At 47.2% G+C, this 24,066-nt stretch overlaps 1 protein-coding gene across 1 annotated transcript in view; it reads right to left on the bottom strand.

The window, feature by feature from the left end:
- Window positions 1-423: 423 nt before the first annotated feature.
- NFRKB (nuclear factor related to kappaB binding protein) overlaps window positions 424-24,066 on the bottom strand; it is a 34,206-nt gene continuing 10,563 nt past the window's right edge. Inside the window, 23 exon segments of the mRNA XM_017871161.1 lie at window positions 424-1,456; window positions 1,572-1,707; window positions 2,495-2,601; window positions 6,433-7,200; window positions 9,809-10,021; window positions 10,669-10,939; window positions 11,036-11,256; window positions 11,427-11,506; window positions 11,721-11,844; window positions 12,282-12,388; window positions 13,950-14,124; window positions 14,548-14,608; window positions 15,546-15,592; window positions 15,701-15,780; window positions 19,299-19,364; window positions 19,583-19,709; window positions 19,941-20,049; window positions 20,299-20,440; window positions 20,443-20,478; window positions 21,285-21,369; window positions 22,240-22,313; window positions 22,918-23,055; window positions 23,609-23,783. Of these exon segments, the coding sequence (XP_017726650.1) occupies window positions 1,331-1,456; window positions 1,572-1,707; window positions 2,495-2,601; window positions 6,433-7,200; window positions 9,809-10,021; window positions 10,669-10,939; window positions 11,036-11,256; window positions 11,427-11,506; window positions 11,721-11,844; window positions 12,282-12,388; window positions 13,950-14,124; window positions 14,548-14,608; window positions 15,546-15,592; window positions 15,701-15,780; window positions 19,299-19,364; window positions 19,583-19,709; window positions 19,941-20,049; window positions 20,299-20,440; window positions 20,443-20,478; window positions 21,285-21,369; window positions 22,240-22,313; window positions 22,918-23,055; window positions 23,609-23,783 (3,468 nt within the window). The 3' untranslated portion in view covers window positions 424-1,330.

The following is a 24,066-nucleotide window of genomic DNA, read 5'->3' as shown; positions in this document are numbered from 1 at the left end:
GAGACGGAGTCTCGCAGGCTGGAGTGCAGTGGCATGATCTTGGCACACTGCAACCTCCACCTCCTGGGGTCAAGCAATTCCCCTGCCTCAGCCTCCCGAGTAGCTGAACTACATGCACACACCACCATGACCGGCTAATTTTTTGTAATTTAGTAGAGACAGGGTTTCACCATGCTGGTCAGGATGGTCTCGATCTCCTGACGTTGTCATCTGCCCGCCTCGACCTCCCAAAGTGCTGGGATTACAGGTGTGAGCCACCGAGCCCAGCCACCAAAAAAAAAAAAAAAAAAAAAAAAAAAATTTCTTAAAAGGCCATATAGGAAATAGTTTAGGCTTCAAGGCCACACAGTCTCTCTATGTCAACTACTCAATTTTGCCTTCGAATCTGAAAACAGCCACAAATAAAACAAACACAAATGGGTCTGGGCTGTGTTCCAATAAAACTTTATTTACAAAAACAAATGGCCAGCCCCAAGAGCCTGGTTTGCAACTCTTGCTCAGGAGCAGAGCAGAATGTGTACTCTCTGAACTGCAACAAAGTTTGTGCTGCAAAAGCAGCACCTCTGCTGTCACTCCCCTCCTCTTTGTCCACTGGCTCTGGACGTCCATGTGAACAGCTTGCCAAGAAGGGCGAAGCGGGCAGGTGAAGCTGAGGGGGCCACAATCAAGATCCCAACACCCCTATCTTTAACAGGCAGTGCCAAGAGAATCCCATTTCAGGGGACCCACTCTACCACACTGCCTCTGGATTACTATGCAGTTACCAAGTTGGCTACCACCTTACTAAGATTCTTGCCATTTTCTCATTCTAGTCAAAAGAATAAGTCAGTTTGGTGGAGAGGGTGGCTAAAGCCCAAGTTTATATTTGATAAAGATGTACAACAGGTTCTTTAAAAAAATAAATTACATAAAATTTTCTGGATGCAAACTCCTATCCAGACCACTAGTCATGGAGAAGACCAGAAGCCAAAAAATACAATCCTCACGGAGAACCAGCTTATTCACTGTCTGTGCACTCTGCGACTGGTAAGCCTTCCCTGGGGGTCTTACTCTCAGAACTCTGGCTTGTAGGACATAACTGGTACCTCCTGCAATTCCAACACAATATTCTCCTAGATTGGTCGACAGCAGACCCTGGAACCCTGGAGTGAACCTTTCCCAGGGTGTTCCACTATGGCACGTGGCAGCAGAATCCAGGCCACTGTTGCCATCATCCCCAGCCTGGCTGCCTTGAACAGGCAAGCTTAAAAGAATGATGCAACCTCCCTGCTCCCTTCTCAGCCAGGACAGACCAGGCACGGGCTTTCATGGAAGCCATCCTCTCTCATCATCATTGTTGCTCAGGTGCCTGTTTAGGAGACGGAGCTGTAGTCACAACAACAGTGGAGACCGCTTTGGAGGAGCCAGAAGCTGTTCCCTGTTGGAGATGGGATGCAGGGACAGTCTGGATGCGCACCTGTTTGCAAAGAGAGAAGGTCAGGTCAATGGACTGCAAGTGGGCGCACCAGTTAAGAACAGCAGTGGAATCAGAGAGGAGCCCGATATGGCGAAGAATTTGCCCTGGGCCTTACCTGTGTGGCCTGACCTTGCTGCTGAAGCTGCTGCAACTGCTGAGCAGTGAGGAAACTAACAGGCTTATTGCCAGCAATGAGCTTAGTGCCCGCTGGCATAGTTGTGAGGATGATGTTGCGGCCCAACCCACTGAGGCTGTGGAGGGAAAGCAGGGGTGAGGTATAACGATATCGGCGGGTATTCTCTGGCCCAGATTTAGGCCATGCATTGAAGGACAACAGGGAGGTCTGTGCCAATGAAAATCCCAGCATTTCAGATTGAAATGGAAACCAATTGCTGAGGCCACCTTTCTTCTAGCTTTTCCACTTCCCATGGCAGGAGAAGACAGTAATCCCAGAAGCCCCTAGTGCTCTGGATAAAATGGCCCTTGGCTCCTGGCCCTGACCAGCAGGAATAGTGGACAGGGCCCCAGGGAGGTATGCATGTCTGCAAGAAACCCTCCCCCTAATAGCCACATCTCATAAGCTGCCCTGAGACTGCCGGACTGACTTCAATGTGCCCTTTATCCCTGTTTAAATCAAGGCCACAGGTGGCCCTCATTCCCTGAACTGCTTCGGTTCAGAGCTCAGATGTCAAAGGGAGGGCCGCAGGTGGCCCTCACATCTAGCTGAGCCCCATCTTAACACTCCCCACACCCTTTTTTCTCCAGTATGTACCACCACCACGCATGCTGCTTTATCATTACTTCTCTACTTTACAATGTATGCTTGGAGAACAGCAGGGATTTTCATCTGTTTTAATCACGGCACCTAAAACAATACTAGGTGCTCAATAAATACTGTTGATGAGCACAATAAAGGAGAGGTGTCAGAGGAGGGACCCAGAAAGACCAGCCACTTTGCCATTCGGTAACAAGGACTGGTAAGCCCTGCCTGCCACCTCCACCCTGAAACTGGTTCCTTCACAATGACATAGCACTCACTTGGCTCCAAGGTTGCCTTTGATGATGGGGGCTGTGACCACACTCTTGCCCTTCATTGGCTGGCTGATCACAGACAGGGGAACAGTGATCCGTGTAGGCAACTTCCCCTAGAAAGAAAAGGCAGTCAGGTTTTGTAAGACAGGAGGTAAGGAAAACCAGCAAGTGTCACCTCCAGGGCATCAGGAACTGAGGAGCAAGCACTACAGATGCTGTGAGTCCCCAGAACCCACCAGGGTCTCCAGACTCCTATGGTTTGGGCCCAGGAAACCCTAACGAAACTACTTATATACCATAGCCAGGTGATATCTGATCTTTTATCATCCTCTTTCATGCTACCAAAAGCAGCAACAACCCTATCTATCTGCTTTCAACAGGCTAAAACCTGTATCTAAATCACAGAGGCAGGTGTGTCCTCACTTTAGCACAGTCCAAGATTCTGAGTTCCTTGGAGGACAGAGACTTATCTCTGTATCCCTCAGTACATGGCACAGTGCTGGGCACACAATCACTACTTGGTGAAATAAATTCGAGGAAGGACAGAGGGCCTCAAGAGTTAATACCTAAAGCACACAACTACTCACTGGAGTGCAGGGCCACTGGTGAGGAACAAACAGCAGGGCGTGCTAGATTAGGGAGAGGCCATGCTCTCTGGTGCTTTCCATTTCTCCCGGAGATAAGAGAGATTAGCTAGGGGACACTAATAATAAACTCAATCAAGTGAAAAGTCCAACCCCCAAGCTAATAAAGCCTAAAAAGAATTTTTTTTTTAGAAACTGAGAAGGCCTAGAGTCTTTGAGACTTGGATGGTTAAGACAGGTCACTGCGTCACCTGTTTTCAGACTGCCTTGGTTTTAATGCTTGACTGGTAATAAAATTTATATGCAGTAAAATCTTATGTAAATTAAATCTGAGTTTTAAAAAATTCAAGAGGGCTGGCTGACAGGATGCTGGGAGAGGGCATCAGCATTCCACAGAGGCAGGCTAACTCTAAGGAGACGGGCACTCAGCTGCAAAACTGTGCCGCAGGTCCCTGCACCTATCTCCATGGGGGTCACCCACAGCCTGGAGCCTGTGAAAAAAGCATGCAGAGGGCAACAGGCAACAGAATACCTTGAGATGGCACCTCCAGATACATTTACTTACGGTTTTATTTTCTTCCTCAAAATGCCTTTGTTGCTTAAAACATCTCAGACCAGTATATCACCTAGAATGATCCCCTCAGGAACTACCTAAAAAGCTGACTAGACAGTGGGAAAAAGCACCATCAATACTTCCTGCCCCTCCAAATGCTCTCCAGTTGCACCTACCCAGGTTGATTGTAACAGGACAGATGACACTTGATACAACCTTTCTATGTTAGAGGGATTCAGCAGAAACAGAAGTGGATCAAGTGAGTGCAGTTTCCCCGCTTCCTTATTTCAACTTTTATGATGTAGAAACCTAAGTAACTACTATTGTGTGTGTGTGTGTGTGTGAGACGGAGTCTCGCTCTGCCACCCAGGCTGGAGTGCAATGGTGCGATCTTGGCTCACTGCAACTTCCACCTCCCGGGTTCAAACAATTCTCCTGCCTCAGCCTCCTGAGTAGCTGGGATTACTGGCACCCATCACTACGCCCGGCTAATTTTTGCATTTCTGGTAGAGACGGGGTTTCACCGTGTTGGCCAGGCTGGTCTCGAACTCCTGACCTCACGTGATCCGCCTGCCTTGGCCTCCCAAAGTGCCAGAATGACAGGTGTGAGACACTGCACCTGACCAACGATTTCTTTTTTAACCACACTATGTTAGGGTTTTCTGTTTTGGGTGTTCATTTGACTTATGTTTATATCCTTCTTCATTGCTCTGGCTTTTATCCCAATTAATGAAGGTTTCCCTACATAGCTTGCTCAGTAAAGTGAAACTGTATTTTATACTGTCCATACACACCTCTCTTCTGAACAATGCTCCTTACCTAGAGGCTAAAGAGTAAACACACATGTATCCACAGACACCTGTGTGGATATGAGGATTTGGTTTATGATAAATGTAGCCTTTCAAGCTAGTGGGGGAAGCAACAGTTGATTAGTCTGGCAAATTTGAAAACTGGGAAATGGGATTTCAACTTCATCCTATTCACAAAAATATATTTCAAATGCATTAACAATTCTACTTTTTTTTAAAACTCAAGGTATTTTATGAAAATAAAGGTTAACATTTTATAACCCTGGGGTAAGGAAGACACAGACACAAAACCTACCAGCCATTAAAGGAAATGCTGATAGATCTAATTAGATACAATTACAAAGCTCTGTAGAGCAAGAGACTCCATACATAAGGTTAAAAGATGACAGGCTGGAAAAAAATATTTTCTATGCATATAAAGAATTCACATCCACAGATTCCGTATCTTCAGGATGTTATAAAAAGCCACCTCAAACAATATGAAAATGCCAAATACCGCAAAAGAAAAGTGGCAAAGATTTACTCACCAGGGAGCACATGCCAACCTCCAAATGAATGGATACTCAACTTCACTCACATCAGGGATATGAAATCAAAAAAGAACCCCCTTTTGACCAGTAAGACATGTATATGAGGTTAAAAAGACGTAGTATCAGCACTGGTTAAGGTAAGGTCTAGGGGAAACAGGAGGCTTGCTGATAGGGGCACACGTGGATGTGGCTTTTCAGGAGGTGCCGCTGGAGTATCTCAACTCTCCATGTGTGCACCCCCCAAGGCTGGCGGTAGCACTCTCCGCTTCAGAAACGTTCACACATAAGCCCAGAAACATTCGCCACTGCCTGGCTAATAGTGGAAACGCATCCTTTAGCAGAGCCCCTTCTACTGGTTGCTATACCATGAAAAAGACCCCAGTCAATATCTGTGTATGGCCTAGAATGATCAAGACATTTATAAAAAATAAATAAAGCAGGCAGAGCCAGTGACTCACGCCTGTAATCCCCAGCACTTTGGGAGGCCAAGGTGGGCAGATCATCTGAGGTCAGGATGTTCACAACCAGCATGGAGAAACCCTGTCTCTACTAAAAATACAAAATAAGCCGGGTTTGGTGACACATGCCTGTAATCCCAGCTACTCGGGAGGCTGAGGCAGGACAATCGCTTGAACCCGGGAGGCAGAGGCTGCAGTCAGCTGAGATCACACCAATGCACTCTAGGCTGGACAACAATAGCGAAACTCCGCCTCAAAAATAAATAAATAAATAAATAAACAAACAAATAAATAAATAAAGCAAATCACAGAATATATAAAGTCTCTCATGGGTGTTTTTTAAACTACGTGTACATGTATGAAAATGCTCAAGAAAAGGACTAGAAGGATAAATGCCGAACTACCAACAGCAATTAATCTTCATGAAGGGAGAACTGGAACTTGGTCAGGTTTTCTTTTTTTTTTTGAGACGGAGTCTTGCTCTGTCACCCAGGCTGGAGTGCAGTGGCCGGATCTCAGCTCACTGCAAGCTCCGCCTCCCGGGTTCACGCCATTCTCCTGCCTCAGCCTCCTGAGTAGCTGGGACTACAGGCGCCCGCCACCTCGCCCGGCTAGTTTTTTGTATTTTTTAGTAGAGACGGGGTTTCACCGTGTTAGCCAGGATGGTCTCGATCTCCTGACCTCGTGATCCGCCCGTCTCGGCCTCCCAAAGTGCTGGGATTACAGGCTTGAGCCACCGCGCCCGGCCGGTCAGGTTTTATTTCATCTGCACTGTTCTTTACTATTTGAAAAGAATGTATGCATGCACCACACTTTGATAAATTGTTTCAAAGGAAAACAAAAGTCTATCAGTAAACAAATCTCTCTGGGGTAAATGAGGTGATATTTAGGGCCTCTAATTTCCACTCCTAAGAAGAAGTTTCCTAGTTTTTAGGGAGTCTCTCGCACAACCGGCAGTTGAACCTTAAGTTTTCTAAAAAGAAGGCCTAAGCTTCACCCTAGTTACTCACAGCCTGGGGCGTGGACACAACCGTGGTGCTGACGGGGACCTGCCGCACGGTGGGGGCTCCCGTGCCGATGCCGATGGGGGTGCTTGCAGTCCCAGAAGCCACAGCCACAGTCTTGGACACGGCAGCATTCATACTGGGCAAGGACACCGCTGAAGTATGGACAGTTCCAGACCCACTGGCTACCGAGGCCCCTTGCTTGGCATGGGTTGCAACGGTGATGGTCTGGCCTGCTTTGGGAGGCATCACTCCCAGTCCCTGCACGATGCGGATCGTGGCAGCTGGTTTTGCTTCTGAAGAGGCCACTGTGCTTTTTCCCTTCTGGTCAGCCACACTCACGCCAAGGGCTGGCATCAAGCGAAAAGCTGAACCTGAGGCTTCTGTTGGCTTGAGGTCGGGAGTCACTTTGACCACAGTGGTACCTGTTGGAGTGGACGAAGGAGCACTGGCTGAACTGGCCTTGGCAGGGCTATCAGCTGCATGGACTGGATTGGAAGTGACGTGTAAGGTGGCAGAGATGCCTTTGCCTGTAGTGTTGCCTCCTGTCCCGAAGAGGTCCTGCGTCAATTTGACTGTGGTAACCTGGGACTTGGCCAGCGTGGCCATCATGTCCGGAGTGATGCGCAGAACCGCCTGGCCCTTGGCGTCTGTGGTGATGGAAGAGGGCGGCAGGCGCAGCACATCCTTGCCCTGGATGTGGAAGTGAGTGGCTGTGAGTGGAACGCTGTTGCCTGTTTGCGGCTTCACCCCGAGCTGCCCAGTGATTGCCACCTGGAAGGGAAGGAGCAGCACTTACCAGGGATTCACACTAGTAAACCGGTTACAAAATGCAACTCGACAAACTTCATTTCATGGGTAGATGTTTTGTATTTTTTTAAACTTTTCATTCTGCAAACATTCACAGAAGTAGAGAGCAGTATAACAAATCCTCATAACCTTTCACCCAGCTTCAAAAATTAATAATTTGTTTTAGCGATCCCTCCCCACGGTGGTGGGGGAGGGAGGAATTAGAATATATAAAGGTAAATCCAAGATCTATTATTTTACTGATCAATATCTCTGTACACATCTATAACCTAGAAAAGGACTTTTTGAGACGGGGTCTTGCTATGTCACTAGGCTGGAATGCAGTGGTCCAATCAGAGCTTACTGCAGCCTCGAGCTCCTGGGCTTCCATGTTCCTCCTGCCTCAGTCTCCTGAGTAGCTGGGACTACAGGTGTACCAGAGCCTGGCTTCCCACCTCCCAAGGCCAAGTCCCTCCATGTGTAAGAGATGCAAGCCTTTTAGCCTTACTCAGGGACTTCCTCTCTCTGTGGCGTGATCGATCTTCTCCCTTCTACTAGACCACGGCCATCAGAATGCAAACATGCTGTAATACCTCCCATCCTAAAAAACAACCAATCCTGGCTAACTCTACACCTCCCTCCACCTACTGCACTCCACACTCAACTCCAGTTCTCTGCTCTCTTCAGAAGCAAAACTCCTCTAAAAACTACCTACACAGTCACCCCTCGGTATGTGCGAGACTGGTTCCAGGATGTCCCCAGGCAGATACTAACACCCACGGAAGCTCAAGTCCCTTACACAAAATGCATTATCTCCATAAAACCAACAAACATCCTCCCATGTAGGTAAAATCATCTCTAGATTACCTGTAATATCTAATACATTGTAAATCCTGTGTAAACAGCTTCTATGCTGTATTGGTTTTTTAATCTGTATTATTTTTTACTGTATTGTTATTTTTTATTGGCGTTTTTTCCAAATAATCCATGGTTAGCTGAATCTGAGGATGTGGAACCCACGGGTACAGAGACCGATCGTACTGTCTCCACTTCCTCGCCTTACCTTCTCTTTTGAACCCATTCCCCAAAGCCACCAATCCACTGGACCAGTGAAGCCCATGCATTATCCTGATCCACCGAGTCTCATCTCACGCTGCCACTACATCTCACACCTTCCCAACTACACTTTTCTCTCTCTTGCAGTCTCCACAACTCAGTTTTCTCCTGCTTCAATAAATGATGCCACCATCGATCCAAGCACCCAAGCCAAAGCCATGGATGGGGTAATTCTTACCCTCCTCCTCTCAGACCCCTACTCGAGCCACCAGCAAACTGCACTGGCTCTCCCTTCAACCACATCCAGACTCCACTACTCCCCTCCACCTCCGATGAACAGTCACTCCCATCTACGGCAGCCTTGCCTCTCACCTGGACGACTGCTACTGCCTCCTACAGGGGTTCCCCATTTCCATTCTTGTCCCCCACTGTTCATTCTACCCAGCAGCTGGATGCGTCTTTAAATGCAAACCAGATCAAGTCACCCTTGCTCACCATCTTCCAGTGGTTTCCCCTCACATTCAAATTAACTTCAAAGTCCCACATAATCTAACCACTGGCAACCTCTCCCATCCTCATCTTCTAACACCCTCACACTTGCTCCCTATGCTCCAGCCACAATGATTTTCCTCTCGTTCCTCAATCATATTCCTGACACAAAACATCTGCACTCGCCATTCCTGGGCCTGGAATGTTTTATCTCCCAATCATCACTTCATGGCACGCTCTTTCTTTCATCTCTTTCAAATGACATCTCCCCAGAGAGGCCTTCTCCAATCACTCCAGCTAAAATAACACACTACTGCTCTCCACCTGAGCCTGTCTACCGACCTGCATAGCATTTATTACTATCTCACACTGAGGTACTTGTCTCTTAGCTCTATCAGAACACGAGTTCCGCGAGGGCAGGGACTTAGTCTGCTTAATGTACTATTAAATCCCCAATACTCAGCACAGTGTCTGACTTCATGTTTGTTGAACAAAAAAAAAATTACTTTATCGTTATGTGGTTCCATTTCCTCATCTGTAAATAATAGGAGTGCCTACCCCATAGAGCTGAGAAGATTAGACTATTTAACAAGCAAAAAATGCGTAACGCAGTGCAGGCACACAGGAGGCACTCCTATCAGTATTAGTTGCTATACTGCTTAACGATTCTTTGAAGTTCAATGATTATTCTTTTACATTCACAACCAAGAAAGGAGAAGCGAATTCTACTTTTACGAGTGGTAAACTGAGAAGCCAATAAAATATGGCAATGGGAATTTAACTAAATAAATTCATGGAGCGTCTACTCTAAATCCGGAAACTCAACTCTTAAATGCTGAATTAAATGGAAAGAGACAGAAATCTCTTCAGCATCTATAAAGGCTGCACTGCCTTTGGCGGGAACTCACACCTAAGTGTCTATCAGCTGAGAGTCAGAGATGACAAATCTTCTTCCCATGTGCATGCAGTCTGGCCAAGAACCTCCAGCTCCCGTGGTCCCTGCTCCAGGATGAAGGACTGAGATCCCCCTGGAAAGAGCCCCACCTACCTGCTTGATGATGTTCTGTCCCGTGACGTTTTGAATGACAGCAGCCGTAGATGCACTGGGAGCAGAGGTCCCAGGAGAGCTCGTGGCTGGCTTACTCACAGGGCTGGCTGTGGCAGGGAGACTTGTCACCGTGAGCCCTGTCTGTCCAGGTCCAGGCCGCTGCACAGTGGCTGCCGTAGTCTGCGCTTTGACTGGCACAGTGGCCATTACTGTCTAGTTCAGGGCATGAGGCCGAGAGCTTAATTAGACTCTAAAATGCAAACCAGCACTCTAAGCAAGAGTCTCCCTCACCACGCCCAGGAAGCATTCCTCTCAAAGAGCTTCTAACCCCACAGTACTTAAGGCACATCACTCTCTAAAATGGACACTGTAAATGTCTTATTTGTGTACATCTTAATTTTCAGAATTTTACATTTAACATCTCATTTTATTCCTACACAGAGGACAAATACTATTTCACCCCTTTTAGAGCAAAGGAAACTGAGACAAAGAGGATATAAATCTTCCCTAAACTCACACAACTAGTTCATAGCATAGCTAAGACTAAAGGCACAGCAGAAGGAGCCTAAGATGTAGACTCATAAGGTCCGAATTTACAATCCGCCTCTACCAAGATCCTGATGTTAGGGTTCTGGGGAAACCACCAGACTCCTCTGAAGATCTGATTCTCAACACATAAACACACTATCTAAAAATGCTTCCATAGCTTTGAACATTAAGTGGCTTATTCTGATGAATGTCATCACCAGTAGCAATAATCTACGGCTCCCCCAGGTCCTGACCCAGACTCTGCCCATCTGACTCATCAGCCCACCTCTGGGTCTGCATCCCTGCCCAGTGACCACAGCTTCCCTCTTTACCTGAGGCATTACTTTGGTCTGCGTGGCAGTGGCTGGAACCCGGATCTGCGGTCCTGCTGGCATCTGTGGCAGTGTCTGTGCTGGCCCTGCCGACTGCTGGGGAACAGCAGGAAGGCTAGGCTGGGCCACCACTCGCACCTGGGACAGTCCGGCAGAGCCAGAGTGGCTCACGACCCGGGCAGCAGCCTGAGAACTGGGTGTAGTCTGGCTGGAAGCTGGGGAAAGCATTGTTCCCAGATGTGGCATTGTTGGTGAAGACACCAGAAGAACGCTATGAAGAACATCGGGGAAAGACAAAAACAAAAACTTGGGACATGCATACAAAAGGACTCTAGAACGAAAAAGCTGAAGAAAAGGAGGAACTTACCCTGAGCTAGACTTAGCTGGTTCTGAGACTGTGGTAGGGCCGCTTTTGTTCACCGCCGATACAGGTGGAGGGGAGATGGGAATGGCAGGCAATGCTGGTGTGGTGGGGGTTACAGGAGTGACTGGGGTGGGTGGCATACTGGAGTCACTGAGGCTCATCTGGCTCTGCTCAGAAGGACCACTGCTAAGGACCTTTATGGAGCTCTCCTTGCTACTGGACTTCTACAACAGAAGACAAAGAAAACTCACCTGCAGGTGTTGTGAAGATCCCCCTACAGGAAGGGATGCCCCTACAGCTCCTGACGCCCCACACTAAGTAAAAGGCGAGCAGCTACTCTTAGTTGCCTCCATCCCAGAATCCGTAAGGCAGAAACTCTCCTGAGGTCACTTACCACCTTGGATGGGGGCTTGGGTTTTTGCTGAAGAGCTTTTCTGGCTTTAGCTGCAGCTGCTTGTGCTTGGTGAATCCGCTCTGTGAACAAGAGGGGCAAGCTTCAGCCAGAGTTTAACCTTAGCGAACTACAAAGAGGGGCTTTGTTAAAAACCAACACCTTGCTGGTGGACTGAATCCTGCCTCTACCATCTTGCCCTACCTATATGCCAATGAAAAGAATAATGGAATTGGGGCAGAAAGTCAGAAAGTATCCCCAGTTGGGCTGGACACCATGCCCAGAGGCCTCACACACCAAATTCTTCTTCACTCCGGTCACGATGCAGGTAGATCCACAGCTTTCGTCCAATGTCGTATTTCACACAAGGATCTTTTTCATAATGTAGCCGATCCAGTGCACCACTCACTACTGTATTTACCTACAAATCAGACAAAGGGAAATAAACAAGTCAAGTTCAGATAACAGAAGTTATCTGGACTCCAGGGGAAAAAAACACATCATTGTATCTAAATCACAGCTGATACAGATTCTATCTCAGCCTAGCTGCATATTCCCAATAGTTCACCAAATCGTTGGCGAGACAATAAATGCTGTAAGACTACTGAGATACTGATCTATTTTTACTGTAAGGATACTGTGAAGTAAGTGACCAGCCTGTCCTTTACCATAAACTAAAAGAAAGCCTAGAGCCAAATTTGTGTTTCACTAACAGCAAGGGTTTTGATCACTTTGCATTTTTCAAGACACATTTTCACGTCATTCAGTTTTTTAAAATTTGTTACATTTTATATTTCTTAATAAGTTTTCTTAAATCCATTCTGGAACAAAGCAAAAGTAATCTCTTCTCCGTCCTACCTGAGTGCTGGTGACATCTGGTGCAAGAAACTGGGAGTCCTTAAGCAGTTCACAGATTTCTGCCCGTGTGCCTTCTCCATTAGGCAGTCGAGCCGCAGCATCCCGAACTGATGACATGGGAAAGCACACAGTCCACAAGTCAGGCAGGGTTCCTACAGAGGTACAACCTCCCCTACCTGCTGTGGTGGGCAACGCTCCTGGGGTTCCTGCTCCTCTACCTTCCCTGACGCCAGATTAGGTGCACTCTGCCCTCCAGCAGCTCAACCATTGGTGTTCCCTACACACTTGTCTTCTTTTTTTTTTTGAGACACAGTTTCACTCTTGTCGCCCAGGCTGAGGTGCAAGGGCATGATAGCTCACTGCAACCTCCACCTCCCAGGTTCAAGCAATTCTCCTGCCTCAGCCTCCCGAGTAGTTGGGATTACAGCCATGCACCACCATGTCCAGCTAATTTTTGTATTTTCAGTAGAGACAGGGTTTCGCCATGTTGACCAGGCTGATCTTGAACTCCTGAACTCAGGTGATCCGCGTGTCTTGGCCTCCCAAAGTGCTGGGATTACACGCATGAGCCACCACATCCAGCCCCTATACACTTTTAAGAGTCACTTTTAGGTAACACCTTAAGAATTCAGAGGGCCTGTGAACTCAGGTGGGAAGCAAAATTACATTTTAAACTGAAATTAAACATTTCCTTCAATTATGAACAAAGGGAACAAACCATATACTAGCAGTGCGTTGATGGTGTAATGGAAATCAAACATTTTCATATATTACAGCTACTGCAGATAGCTAAGAATATCATTTATGTAATCAATACTTGGAAATTTCAAGAAATGTCAGACCTCATGCTAGATCTTGTCATATAACATCATAGTAACAACACGTATTTCTGCACCATAAACTTGTTTCAACATTTTGATAACTATTTCAAAACAAATGGTCTCTTTTGTAACTGTATTTTATTTTATGCATTTAAAAGCATAATTCTGGCCGGGCGCGGTGGCTCACGCCTTTAATCCCAGCACTCTGGGAGGCCGAGGCGGGCGGATCACAAGGTCAGGAGATCGAGACCACAGTGAAACCCCGTCTCTACTAAAATACAAAAAACTAGCCGGGCGAGGTGGCAGGCGCCTATAGTCCCAGCTACTCGGGAGGCTGAGGCAGGAGAATGGCGTGAACTCGGGAGGCAGAGCTTGCAGTGAGCCAAGATCGCCCCACTGCACTCCAGCCTAGGCGGCAGAGCGAGACTCCGTCTCAAAAACAAAACAAACAAACAAACAAACAAACAAAAAAAAAAAGCATAATTCTGAGAAGGGGTCCACAAGTTCCACCAGATTGCCAAAGAGATTCCTGGCATTCAAAAAGGTAAGAATCCTCACTGTTAAATGAAGCACAGCCTGGAGGAAGCAAATTCCTGTATTTAACCTATTTAGCTGGTCTGGGAGCAACTCCTAACTGAACGTAAACGTAAGCCCATACCTGAGGAAGAAGACCGGGAGCTGAAGATGTCCCCTTCAGCTCCCAAACTCCAACGCTTCAAAAAACTATGCCTTGTTCTCAAAGTCTACCCTGAGTGGAGGGGTGTGGCGAGGACAGAGTTCAGAGTTGATAAGAGAACAGCTGCAGGGTGAAGAAAGGGATCTCTGATAAGCAACATGTGCCACCTACCAAGAGACAGAATGGTAACGTAGGCAGGCCGGTCGGAGCGCAGCAGGGAGTGCTCCCGAGCCTTGTTGAGCGAGGTCTCCTTGTCAAACACGCCCTTCACTGGCCCCACCACAGACTCGAAGCCGTGCATGCGAAAGGTGAACGCCTTATGGGGTTGGCTATACCGGTAACGCTCCTACCAAGAGACAAGGGACAAGGCTCCGAGGTCAGAATTAGTGGGGTTCTCTCTCGGGCTTGCTTACAATATAAGCAGATCCACGTGGAACAACGAAAACAGGAAGGAACAAGTGATTCTAGTAGGAATGCTCAGCCAACCACAGTGGCAAAGGATGGCTCTCAGAGCCAGTCACTGAGCAGAGGGACAACGAGGTAACATAAAGGCACTTTGCTACCTGGAAGACAAGATCATCCAAGTATTTCTTACTCCCCTTCCCCACACTGTTTCCACCCCCAACAAGTAATCCCAGCCAACAGAAGGTCTAAGGGGAAGGGTATGAGTTTCTTGCAAGAAGGCAGATGCAGGAGAGTCAGGCTGAGAGCTTCTCTCTGCACGGCTCACAGAGGCAGAGACTCACACTGGCTTTCAGGTACTTCTTACCTGCTCCTGAAAAACCCGCTTCTCCTCCCCCGTGCTGGGCCGCACCACATAGTCAGTTCTTCTGGAATATAAAGAACTCTATATCAACCCTGAGAGTTGGCATGTGTGTCAGACCCACTGCCCCTGCTTCAGAACCATGCCCACTGTGACATGGAAAGATGTCCCTCAAGAAGCACTCAACTCTTACAAAGGAGAAGAGCCCACTTTCCAGCTCCTATGAAGGAACTCCTGTTGGTATTTACAAATCACTTGGTTCTTAGAAATCCAGAAAGGTACTGGGTGGAGAGATGGGCAAGGGGCTGACATCTTTACCTATTGTTTTCAATACTGCTGCTAAGTAGGTCCATTCTAATGGCAACAAACAATTCGGCCTTAGAGGAACAAAGGGCTTCAAGTGCGTTAGGTAAGGGTTATTTTTCTACCTCCAGGAAACGTACCCGGGGGCTTGAGATCTACACTTCTATTACGTAAAGAAAAAGTTCTGCCGCACTTAAGACTGGGCCTCTGTATGGTGTCAGAAAGCTATGGAACCATGCCAGGACAGAAATAGAAACACGGGACAATGTGATATAAAGAGCCTAGGACTAAGAGTCAGGAGATCTAAGTTCTAGAAGGTTAGTCCCACTGCTAACCTTCAGCAAGTCACTTAACTTCATGCTTCCATTTATTGGACTAAGGTGGCCTAGATGAATAATTCTCAAGTAGGAACCCAGGGAGGAATACACATTTAAAAAGTATGTCCACCTACAAAGGAGATTTATATGACCCTTAGAGGCTCTCCTGCCAGCCCCTCTCTCCACCAGACCCCATTCCACAAGGAGTCCCGCTCACTCAGGGGGGCGGCCTGCCTCAGTATGCCAAGTCAGGAAGAACCAGGGGCCTCCTCAGAGCTCTGAAGCCCATTACAGCTCTAGCATACCAAGAAGTACCAACAAAATCGAGGCAGTATCTGAACTAGTTTCCCGGGGCACCACCCACCACTACAGTACTGTACTCACACCCGAGGGACAGGTGTCGTGGCATCTGAGCTGTCTTCATTTTCTTGCTGGAGAAAAAGAAAACGTTGACAGGTAAATGGACTAAAGAATTTGGGCAAACTTAAGAGCTCTGGAAACCTAGTGAGAAGGATCTGGTATTTCTTAAAAAACCATACCTTACAGAAGGCCTGATCTTTGGTCTCTAGCCATAGCTGGAAGAGGGCAGCCAATTCCTTTTCATTATCTTGGGATTGGCCTATTAGAGGAATAAAGAGATAAAAAATAAGAAGGTCTAAGGTATTACTGAGAATCCTGCTTTCTCTTTACTAGCTTTATCTACACCACAGAGAGATTCTGTCAGGAGCTGTAACAACAGTCCTTCATACAGCCACTGCCTTCCAGCTGGTGGAAATCAGCCTGGACCACCACTCTTGGATGCCATCTAATCAAATCATTCACTCTGTAGGCATCTGCTGAGTACCCACTGTGCCACACATTGCATGTGAAGCTAAGGTTACTCAGTGAATTCAGTCTCCACCCTCACAGGAGTTTACGGTCAAGTGAGGAAACAGCATACATTTCAAAATCAATTCAAAAGGTGGTAGGCATCACAAAAGATGTAATGATAGCTTATACCAAGGTAATTATTCTATTTTTGTAGGTAAGAAAGGTTTCTGGCTATTGGGGCACAGAGAAATTCTATTCACTACCACAGCAGTTAAGACCCTGGGGCAGGAAAAAGCTTGACTTTCCATGACCCGCCTAGAAAGAGATAAGCCCTGTCTCCTGTGCCCTCCTCTGAGGTCACTCTGTTCAGGCTGTCTGAGACCCTGATGGCACCTGTGTCTCCTGCCCAGGTTAGAAGCCACAGGACCATCATCAGCCAGGTTTGCTTATGTGATGAATGCAGCTACCCTTCTCAAAGGGGCTGTTTATCTTTGTTTTCATAGTCAGTACATAATATCACTATTTGCAGAAAGCTCTCAACAATGGCAGAGTAGCTTCAACTAAAGCACCTGGCCGACAAGCTTCAAATGCTTATTATCTGGCCCTACATGAAACGGTCTGCCAGGCCCAGATATACGTGTTCCCTCCATGGCTACTGCAGCCTGACTGACGGGGGGAGTGCTTGCAGTCAGCTACCATCATCACCTTCAGCTCACGGTGGTTTCACCTCCACTGTTCCACTAGCGACTCATGCTCACTGAAAATTCACAACTTTCTTCATGTTCACAAATCTTTTTTTTTTTTTTTTTTTTTGAGACGGAGTCTCGCTCTGTCGCCCAGGCTGGAGTGCAGTGGCCGGATCTCAGCTCAATGCAAGCTCCACCTCCGGGGTTTACGCCATTCTCCTGCCTCAGCCTCCCGAGTAGCTGGGACTACAGGCGCCCGCCACCTCGCCCGGCTAGTTTTTTGTATTTTTTTTTTTAGTAGAGACGGGGTTTCACCGTGTTAGCCAAGATGGTCTCGACCTCCTGACCTCGTGATCCGCCCATCTCGGCCTCCCAAAGTGCTGGGATTACAGGCTTGAGCCACCGCGCCCGGCCCATGTTCACAAATCTTTAGTCTTTATCTTACTGAATCTTTTAGGAACTATGGAGGAAAATGACCACTCCCCACTTCTCAGGCGCTCCTATCTTCTGGCTTCCAAGACTCCGGAAAACCCTGCTCCAGGTTTTCCCCACCTCTACAGTCGCACCCCCCGCCCGCACTCTCATGCTCTCACTCAGACCCTCTGCCGTGAAGAGCCCTCCTCCGCCCTCTCTCCTCACTCTGTGCTTCCTCCTCAGGTAACAGCATCATTGGTGCCCTGCACCAGACACATGCTAACACTCTCCCTCTTAAACTCTTTGGTCTGAATTCTAAACCCACACATCCTACCGTCTATTCAACAACTCCACTGGAATACCTCAAACGCAGCTCTAAAACTAAAGTCAGGCTGGGTGCAGTGGCTGACACCTGTAATCCCAGCACTTTGGGAGGCTGAGGTAGGTGGATCACCTAGGCTCCGGAGTTCAAGATCAGCCTGGGCAACATAGGGAAACCTCGTCTCTACTAAAAATATAAAAAACAGCCAGGCATGGTAACGCACGCCTGTGGTCCCAGCTACTCAGAGGTAGGAGCAGGCAGGAGAATCGCTTGAGCCCGGGAGGCAGAGGTTGCAGTGAGCCAAGATCGTGCCACTGCACTCCAGCATGAGGCACAGAGCAAGACTCTGTCTCAAAAAATAAATGAATAAATAAATTTTACGAACTAAACTCAGGATCTCCAGCCTCCAAGTCCAGACCTCCACAGCTGCTACCTGCACAAACAACACCTTCCTCCACCAGCTGCAAATCTAGCAGGAGCCATGCCTCACATTATTCTCCTTCATTCCCCACAGCCAAGCCATAACCAAGCCCACCTAAATCTTTCTCAAACGTATCCATCCTCTCCCGTGTCTAAATTACCATCAGCTCTCATAGCCTGTGGGTTGCGTGACTATTTTAGATCACATCTTCCTCATGGAAAGGTTCTAACTCCTCCACCTCGAATGCTGCTGCCTCCCCTCTACTTGCCTGGCTCAGTCCTATTCATCATACACCTCTGCTCAGACGCTGCTTCCTCAGGAAGGTCCTCCCAACTCTGCACACTACATCAATTCCTATTATAATATTTTTCCTTTACAGAAAGGATCAGTTTGTCATTAAATCTAAATAAGTATTTGTTCCCCAAACAGACCTTAGGCCCTATGAGAGGAGCGCACTGTCTCAGAAGCCATTGTATCCCCCCAGCACCTAACAACAGTGCCTGACACCTAGAAGCTGAATAAATGTAATAAACAACGAATGGATGAGTCTACTGTTTTCATAACCTGCTCTCCATACACCTCTCCACAGACCACTCAGCACAGAGAAGTGCCTATGAATTTCAACAGGAAACCAACACGGATTTCTCTCTTTTCACCATCACCAGGCAACAGCCTCCAAGTGACTTCAGATGCATGTTATGACAACTTACACACTAAGTGGGCTTTATAAACTTAAAAATAAGGACCCTGTTCTTTAGAAACAATTTATTCAGGGCTGCTGCACATTCTCCTCAATAGCAAAGCCCACTTTTAAGAAAGAAAAATATTCATAGTACAAATTAATCCAAAGTCATTGGCATGATTAATATAAATGTTGACGCTCTTGCAAAATACCCTTGCAGATTTAAATTTAGCCATCACCAGACTACATCATACAGAAAGGATATTCCTTCCATCTCAGCATTGGTCCAACCAGAGGAGTCAGTTAACCCATCTTGAGAGTACAAAAGTGTCTTGAAGGACTCCTTCCCAGAGCAAAATAAGATCTAATATTGCTTTTTAAACCAATCTGCAGGACCATATTGATTGGAAGGCAAAGAAACTTAGGGGAAGAAATGGGAGAATGAAAACCTGTTAGGGGCCGGGTGCAGTGGCTCAAGCCTGTAATCCCAGCACTTTGGGAGGCCGAGACGGGCGGATCATGAGGTCAGGAGATCGAGACCATCCTGCCTATCACAGTGAAACCCCGTCTCTACTAAAAAATACAAAAAACTAGCTGGGCGTGGTGGCAGGCACCTGTAGTCCCAGCTACTCGGGAGGCTGAGGCAGGAGAATGGCGTAAACCCGGGAGGCGGAGCATGCAGTGAGCTGAGATCCGGCCACTGCACTCCAGCCCAGGGGACAGAGCGAGACTCCGTCTCAAAAAAAAAAAAAAAAAGAAAAGAAAAGAAAACCTGTTGGGGTAGATAACACGGATTACTTACCAAGCAACTTCCACTGTTGGGTTTTCTCTTTGAATTCAACAAATGGAGAGAAACTGGAAGGAACAGCTGCAAGAAATGGACCACATAAACAAGCCATACAGGTGCATCCCTGAACTCTGAAACAGCTTTTGAGTGTTCCACAGTGTATTAGAAAAGCAGGAACCTTCAAGGCATAGCATTATGCAAAGGCATAATGGATTACACGAGTGAAGCTGCAGTTTACTCTATTAATTAATTAGACAAAAAGGGGAAAAAACACTGACCTTACAAAAAAAGCACCTTACCTCGACTTTCTCCAGCAAGATACTGCAGGGCTGGTAGTACCAACTCAGCCCAGTTGGGGGCCGCAGAGAACCAGCTGTTGAGGGAGCTGGCTGGTGATGACTGCCAATCCAAAACTCGCTCCTCTAGCTGAGGGAAAGCAAAGGCAGAACCCAGTTAGACTTCTCTTCTATACCAGCAATTCCACACAAGCGCCACCACAAGCTGGGGCATATGCATCCGCAGTTTGTCCAAATCACAAAGCAAGTTAACTACAGAGCTTTGAGAGGAACCCAGACTTCACTTCTCAAGCTATAGACCATTCAGGATTTGAACACTTTGAATACTCTAATGTACCTCCAACTTTTCCAAAATGCTTACCATAGGAAGGCTAGCCTGACTCTCCAGCAGCAAGATCTCTAATAGAAGAGAGAAAAAGCTGGAAGATATTTCATTGATTCCAAGGCAAGGCTTGAGGTCTTCAAGGGGCCTAATGAGGGAAGAAAATAAAATCAAAAGACCAAGAACACATCCCTAGATTGACTCAGACCCCCAAGCCTCCTAGCAGTCACAAAAGAGTTCAAGAAAGGAGCAAACAACATTTTCCCAGCAGTATCCCTGGGAGTCCAGGTCTACAAGTCCAACACACTTACACCTACGACAAGCCCTGGGGGCCAGGGCACAGCCTATGGCCTACCCATTCACCCTGAGAATCACAGAATCTCTGATGCTCACTTACTCTTCCTTGATAGCAGGAATTGCCAGCGGAGAGGGGGCCTGTGAGAGAGATGCAACCCCTTCAGTATTGCTTAGAGGCTCAGCCAGGTCCTCTACCTCTGATTTGATCGTTTTTATTTTCTTCTTCTTCTTTTCCTCTTTTCCTTAACCTTTTTTTTAAGGACAGCCAAATCATATAAGGCTGGGAAGGAAAAGTAACACCAGTCACAGAAATGTATCTCCTACACAGGGAAGTGAGGGGTCTTATCTGCATATTCTCTTCCCAAGGCCCACCAAAGATAGAAGTCTCAGTAATAAAACACTCAATGAAACCAAATTCAATGAGTGATTTACAGCTTTTTTTTTTTGAGACAGGATCTCACTCTGTTGCCCAAGCTGGAGTGCAGTGGTGCAATCATAGGTCACTACAGCCTCAACCTCCCTGGCTCAAGCGATCCTCCCAGCTCAGCCTCTCAAGTATACGGCTTAATTTTAATATTTATTATAAAGAGTTCATAGGCCTGGCACAGTGGCTCACGCCTGTAATCCCAGCACTTTGGGAGGCCAAGGTGGGTGGGTCACGAGGTCAGGAGATTGAGACCATCCTGGCTAACACGGGGAAACCCCGTCTCTACTAAAAATACAAAAAATTAGCCAGGCGTGGTGGCAGGCGCCTGTAGTCCCAGCTACTCGGGAGGCTGAGGCAGGAGAAGGGTGTGCACCCGGAAGGTGGAGCTTGCAGTGAGCCGAGATCGCGCCACTGCACTCCAGCCTGGGTGACAGAGCGAGACTCCGTCTAAAAAAACAAAAAACAAACAACAAAAGAGCTGATGCTCAGTTGTGCTGATTTTACATTCATTTCCCACCTGTAAGCCCGTAAGAGGTAACAATAAAGGTTATCAGCATGAAGGAGGCCATGGTTTCATTTATTTGTGCCACATGTTATGGGCTCGTGCAACTTAACACCACAGTCAGATGAAGGCTCCCAGAGGGCGCCCAGTCACTTACCTGCGAGAGAGCCCTTCCTGCCAGCGTTTACTCGAGTCATGATGTCATTGAGGGTCAGGTCCCCTGTCAAAAGGTCCGGGTGATCCTAGATGTGATATCCAAAATGTGGTCATGGAGGCCCAAAAAGGAGCAAAAACTAAGGTGATTTTGCAAATGTATGTAACAATTAGATGTTAGGTGCACTTGGGGAAATCACATTGAATAAAAAATATAGGAAGAGAAAACTATTCAATTTTTCCCTATCATATACCCATTTAATTTAAAAAAAAACCTTGATACTGGTGCATAGAACCCAGTCCCAACCTTCCTATCGTACAGCATTTAGTTATAAAGCTCTTCTGCATTCCTGGTCTCATGTGCTTTGCAAACAGTCTTGTTAAGTTATTATTATGTTTTATAAAATGTGGAAACAGGGTTTAGAGAAGTATCACAGTAACTAGAAAAGAGAGAGAACTCAGTACTGACTTCCAACGTGGGGTTCTTCCCATCTCACCTCCTAGCCTTAGAAGGACTGTCCTTTCTTCTCAAAAAGGCCTCATCTTTTCTCCACTGCACTCTCTGAGGTGCTAGCTACCTCAGCTTGCTACATGGAATAATGGAAACAGTAACAAGTGGGACAAACCCAGGACCCGATTCCTGGCTCTGCTGCTTCCTGGCTAAAGGACCAATGACAAGCTCCCTGACCTCTCGAGCACTGTTGAGGTGGAGACGACTGTTCCTATACTCGACAGTGTCACTGTAACAACGAACGCAGACACTACATTCAGCAGGCCCTGTGAAGTCAAAGCCGCCACGCCTCACATCGTTGATGCTAGCCCGCCTCACCGGCTGCTCCTGTGCCCACATGGTAGGGAGGACATACAAACAAGGCAGGGATGCCCGTGTCTTCCTCAGGACAGCCAATCCTGAATCATCAGGCTGAAAACCACACGGCCGCAAGCCCTTCCCATCTTACTGGCTGATGTTTCCGCTTCTCATGGTGCTTCTTTAACATAATCTTCAGGTCACTGTCCCCCAGTTCTATTTTATCTGAGAAAACAAACCAAACCACATTCACTACCATGATTCTCCAATTTACAGCTTTTGGTCACTTGTCCAAAGAAAGATATTTCTGAGTTTCCCTTCTGACACCTGTGAACTACAAGTACTAAAAATCTTTCAAGTCACAGGATCAACACTTCCACTTCTCCTTACATTGGTAATAAATGACTTCAGTGACTCAGCTGGTCCTAAAACACACTTAAGGTTCTTAACATTCTTCTTTGCCTCCTATTCCAAATAAAAACTCTTCTCCAAACTCACAGACACTCTGGAGAATGGCTTGGCTCTGGTTATTCCTTTGTCCTCTTACTGAACTGTCCCTTCGTACTGCTGTTTCAAGATTTTACTTTCTTTAGCCCAAAATATCAGCTTCTGAGAAAAAATTTCACAACAAAGGAAAAAAGGCAGGCCTATCTTCAGATGTAAAAAAAAGTAAAATGGTACAAACACTTTACCAAACAAATCACCTAGTTCTAGGGAGCTTTGTTTTCCTGGTAGTTAGGAATCTACCCCCACCCACCTCCCTCTAAAGGAGTTTTCAGGTCTCCACCGCAATGTCCCAGAATGGTGACGGCGGCAACTCGGTTCTCACCTGCAGTTTTCATATCCGTGGTTGAAAGTGTAGGCACCGCCCTCAGGGGCACCGCAGGACTAGGAGAACGTGCTGGGGAGCTTGGAAGCCATGAGCTGAGATCTTCAAAAGAAAATTGTTCTTGTAAATCCAACGTGGCTGTGGACTCCAATAGGGGAGATTGGGTAAGTGGCCATTTGGGTTCAACAAGGCTAAGCCAACAACATGGAGGCCAGGGTTCCACACTCCTTTCTGACCCTTCCCCAGAGGAGCTGGAGCACACTTAGGTCATCTAACGGCTCTTCCAGGAAGAGAGACTTCAACAGAGTGCTGGGGTCGCATTGCAGCAGGCCAACAGCCACTACTACTCTCCTGTAAGGGGAAAACAGTTCTCTCAAGTGGCAAATGGGACCAGTCAGGCCCACTGTGGAGAACCCTGTCATGCAGGGAGTCGCCTGGCGGGCTCTCATCTAAGCTCAAATGCCACAAGGCCATGAGGGTGAAAAAGGCCATGTAGTCACTCCCCATCTGATGGCAATGCCTTAGCAACCCAAGGACCAAGGCCTTCTGAGCCCCGCTACCCACCCCAGACCAAGACAGCTCAAGAGGGTTTCTCTGCTGGGGAGATAAATGGCTACCACTGGCTCCAACCGGACAAGCGGCCGGTATCAATCCAATACCCCAGCTGCCCCAAGTGCCCGAGGACACTCACCCTCTTCATCAGATGACAGGGCGGTGTCACCACACTCTTCCTTCACTTCCCTCAAGACCTTCAAGTAACGCTGCTGGGTCCGCCACTCGCGCTCCTCAGGTGTGCGGGATGGTGAAGGGCGTTTCTGCCGGAAGGGAAGGGCGGGGCCGCTCCGCCGGGCCATCTCCAGCAGATCCTAGGAAGAGATCAGGTGGGGGTACACGTCATCATCCAAGACCTGTTCTGGAACAATGAACACTCTACAATTCTACATTTTCTTCTCTTCAGTGTTAAGCCCAACTCCCTCCCTCCAGATCACAAAGAAAGATACACATATATATTAATACATCCCAATAAAAAGAACCTATATTGATTACATGAAGAAAATCCCAAATCTGAGTGTTGAAGTGCTCTACTAGGAATGAACACTTTTTTATACTAGACACTCAAGTCTTTTTTTTTTTTTTTTTTTTTTTTTT

The sequence above is a fragment of the Rhinopithecus bieti genome, unplaced genomic scaffold (assembly GCF_001698545.2).
Source record: "Rhinopithecus bieti isolate Rb0 unplaced genomic scaffold, ASM169854v2 scaffold_5750, whole genome shotgun sequence".
NCBI classification, from domain to species: domain Eukaryota; kingdom Metazoa; phylum Chordata; class Mammalia; order Primates; family Cercopithecidae; genus Rhinopithecus; species Rhinopithecus bieti.
The sequence above is the reverse complement of the archived record's forward strand: the minus strand, read 5'-3'. Positions and strand labels throughout refer to the sequence as shown.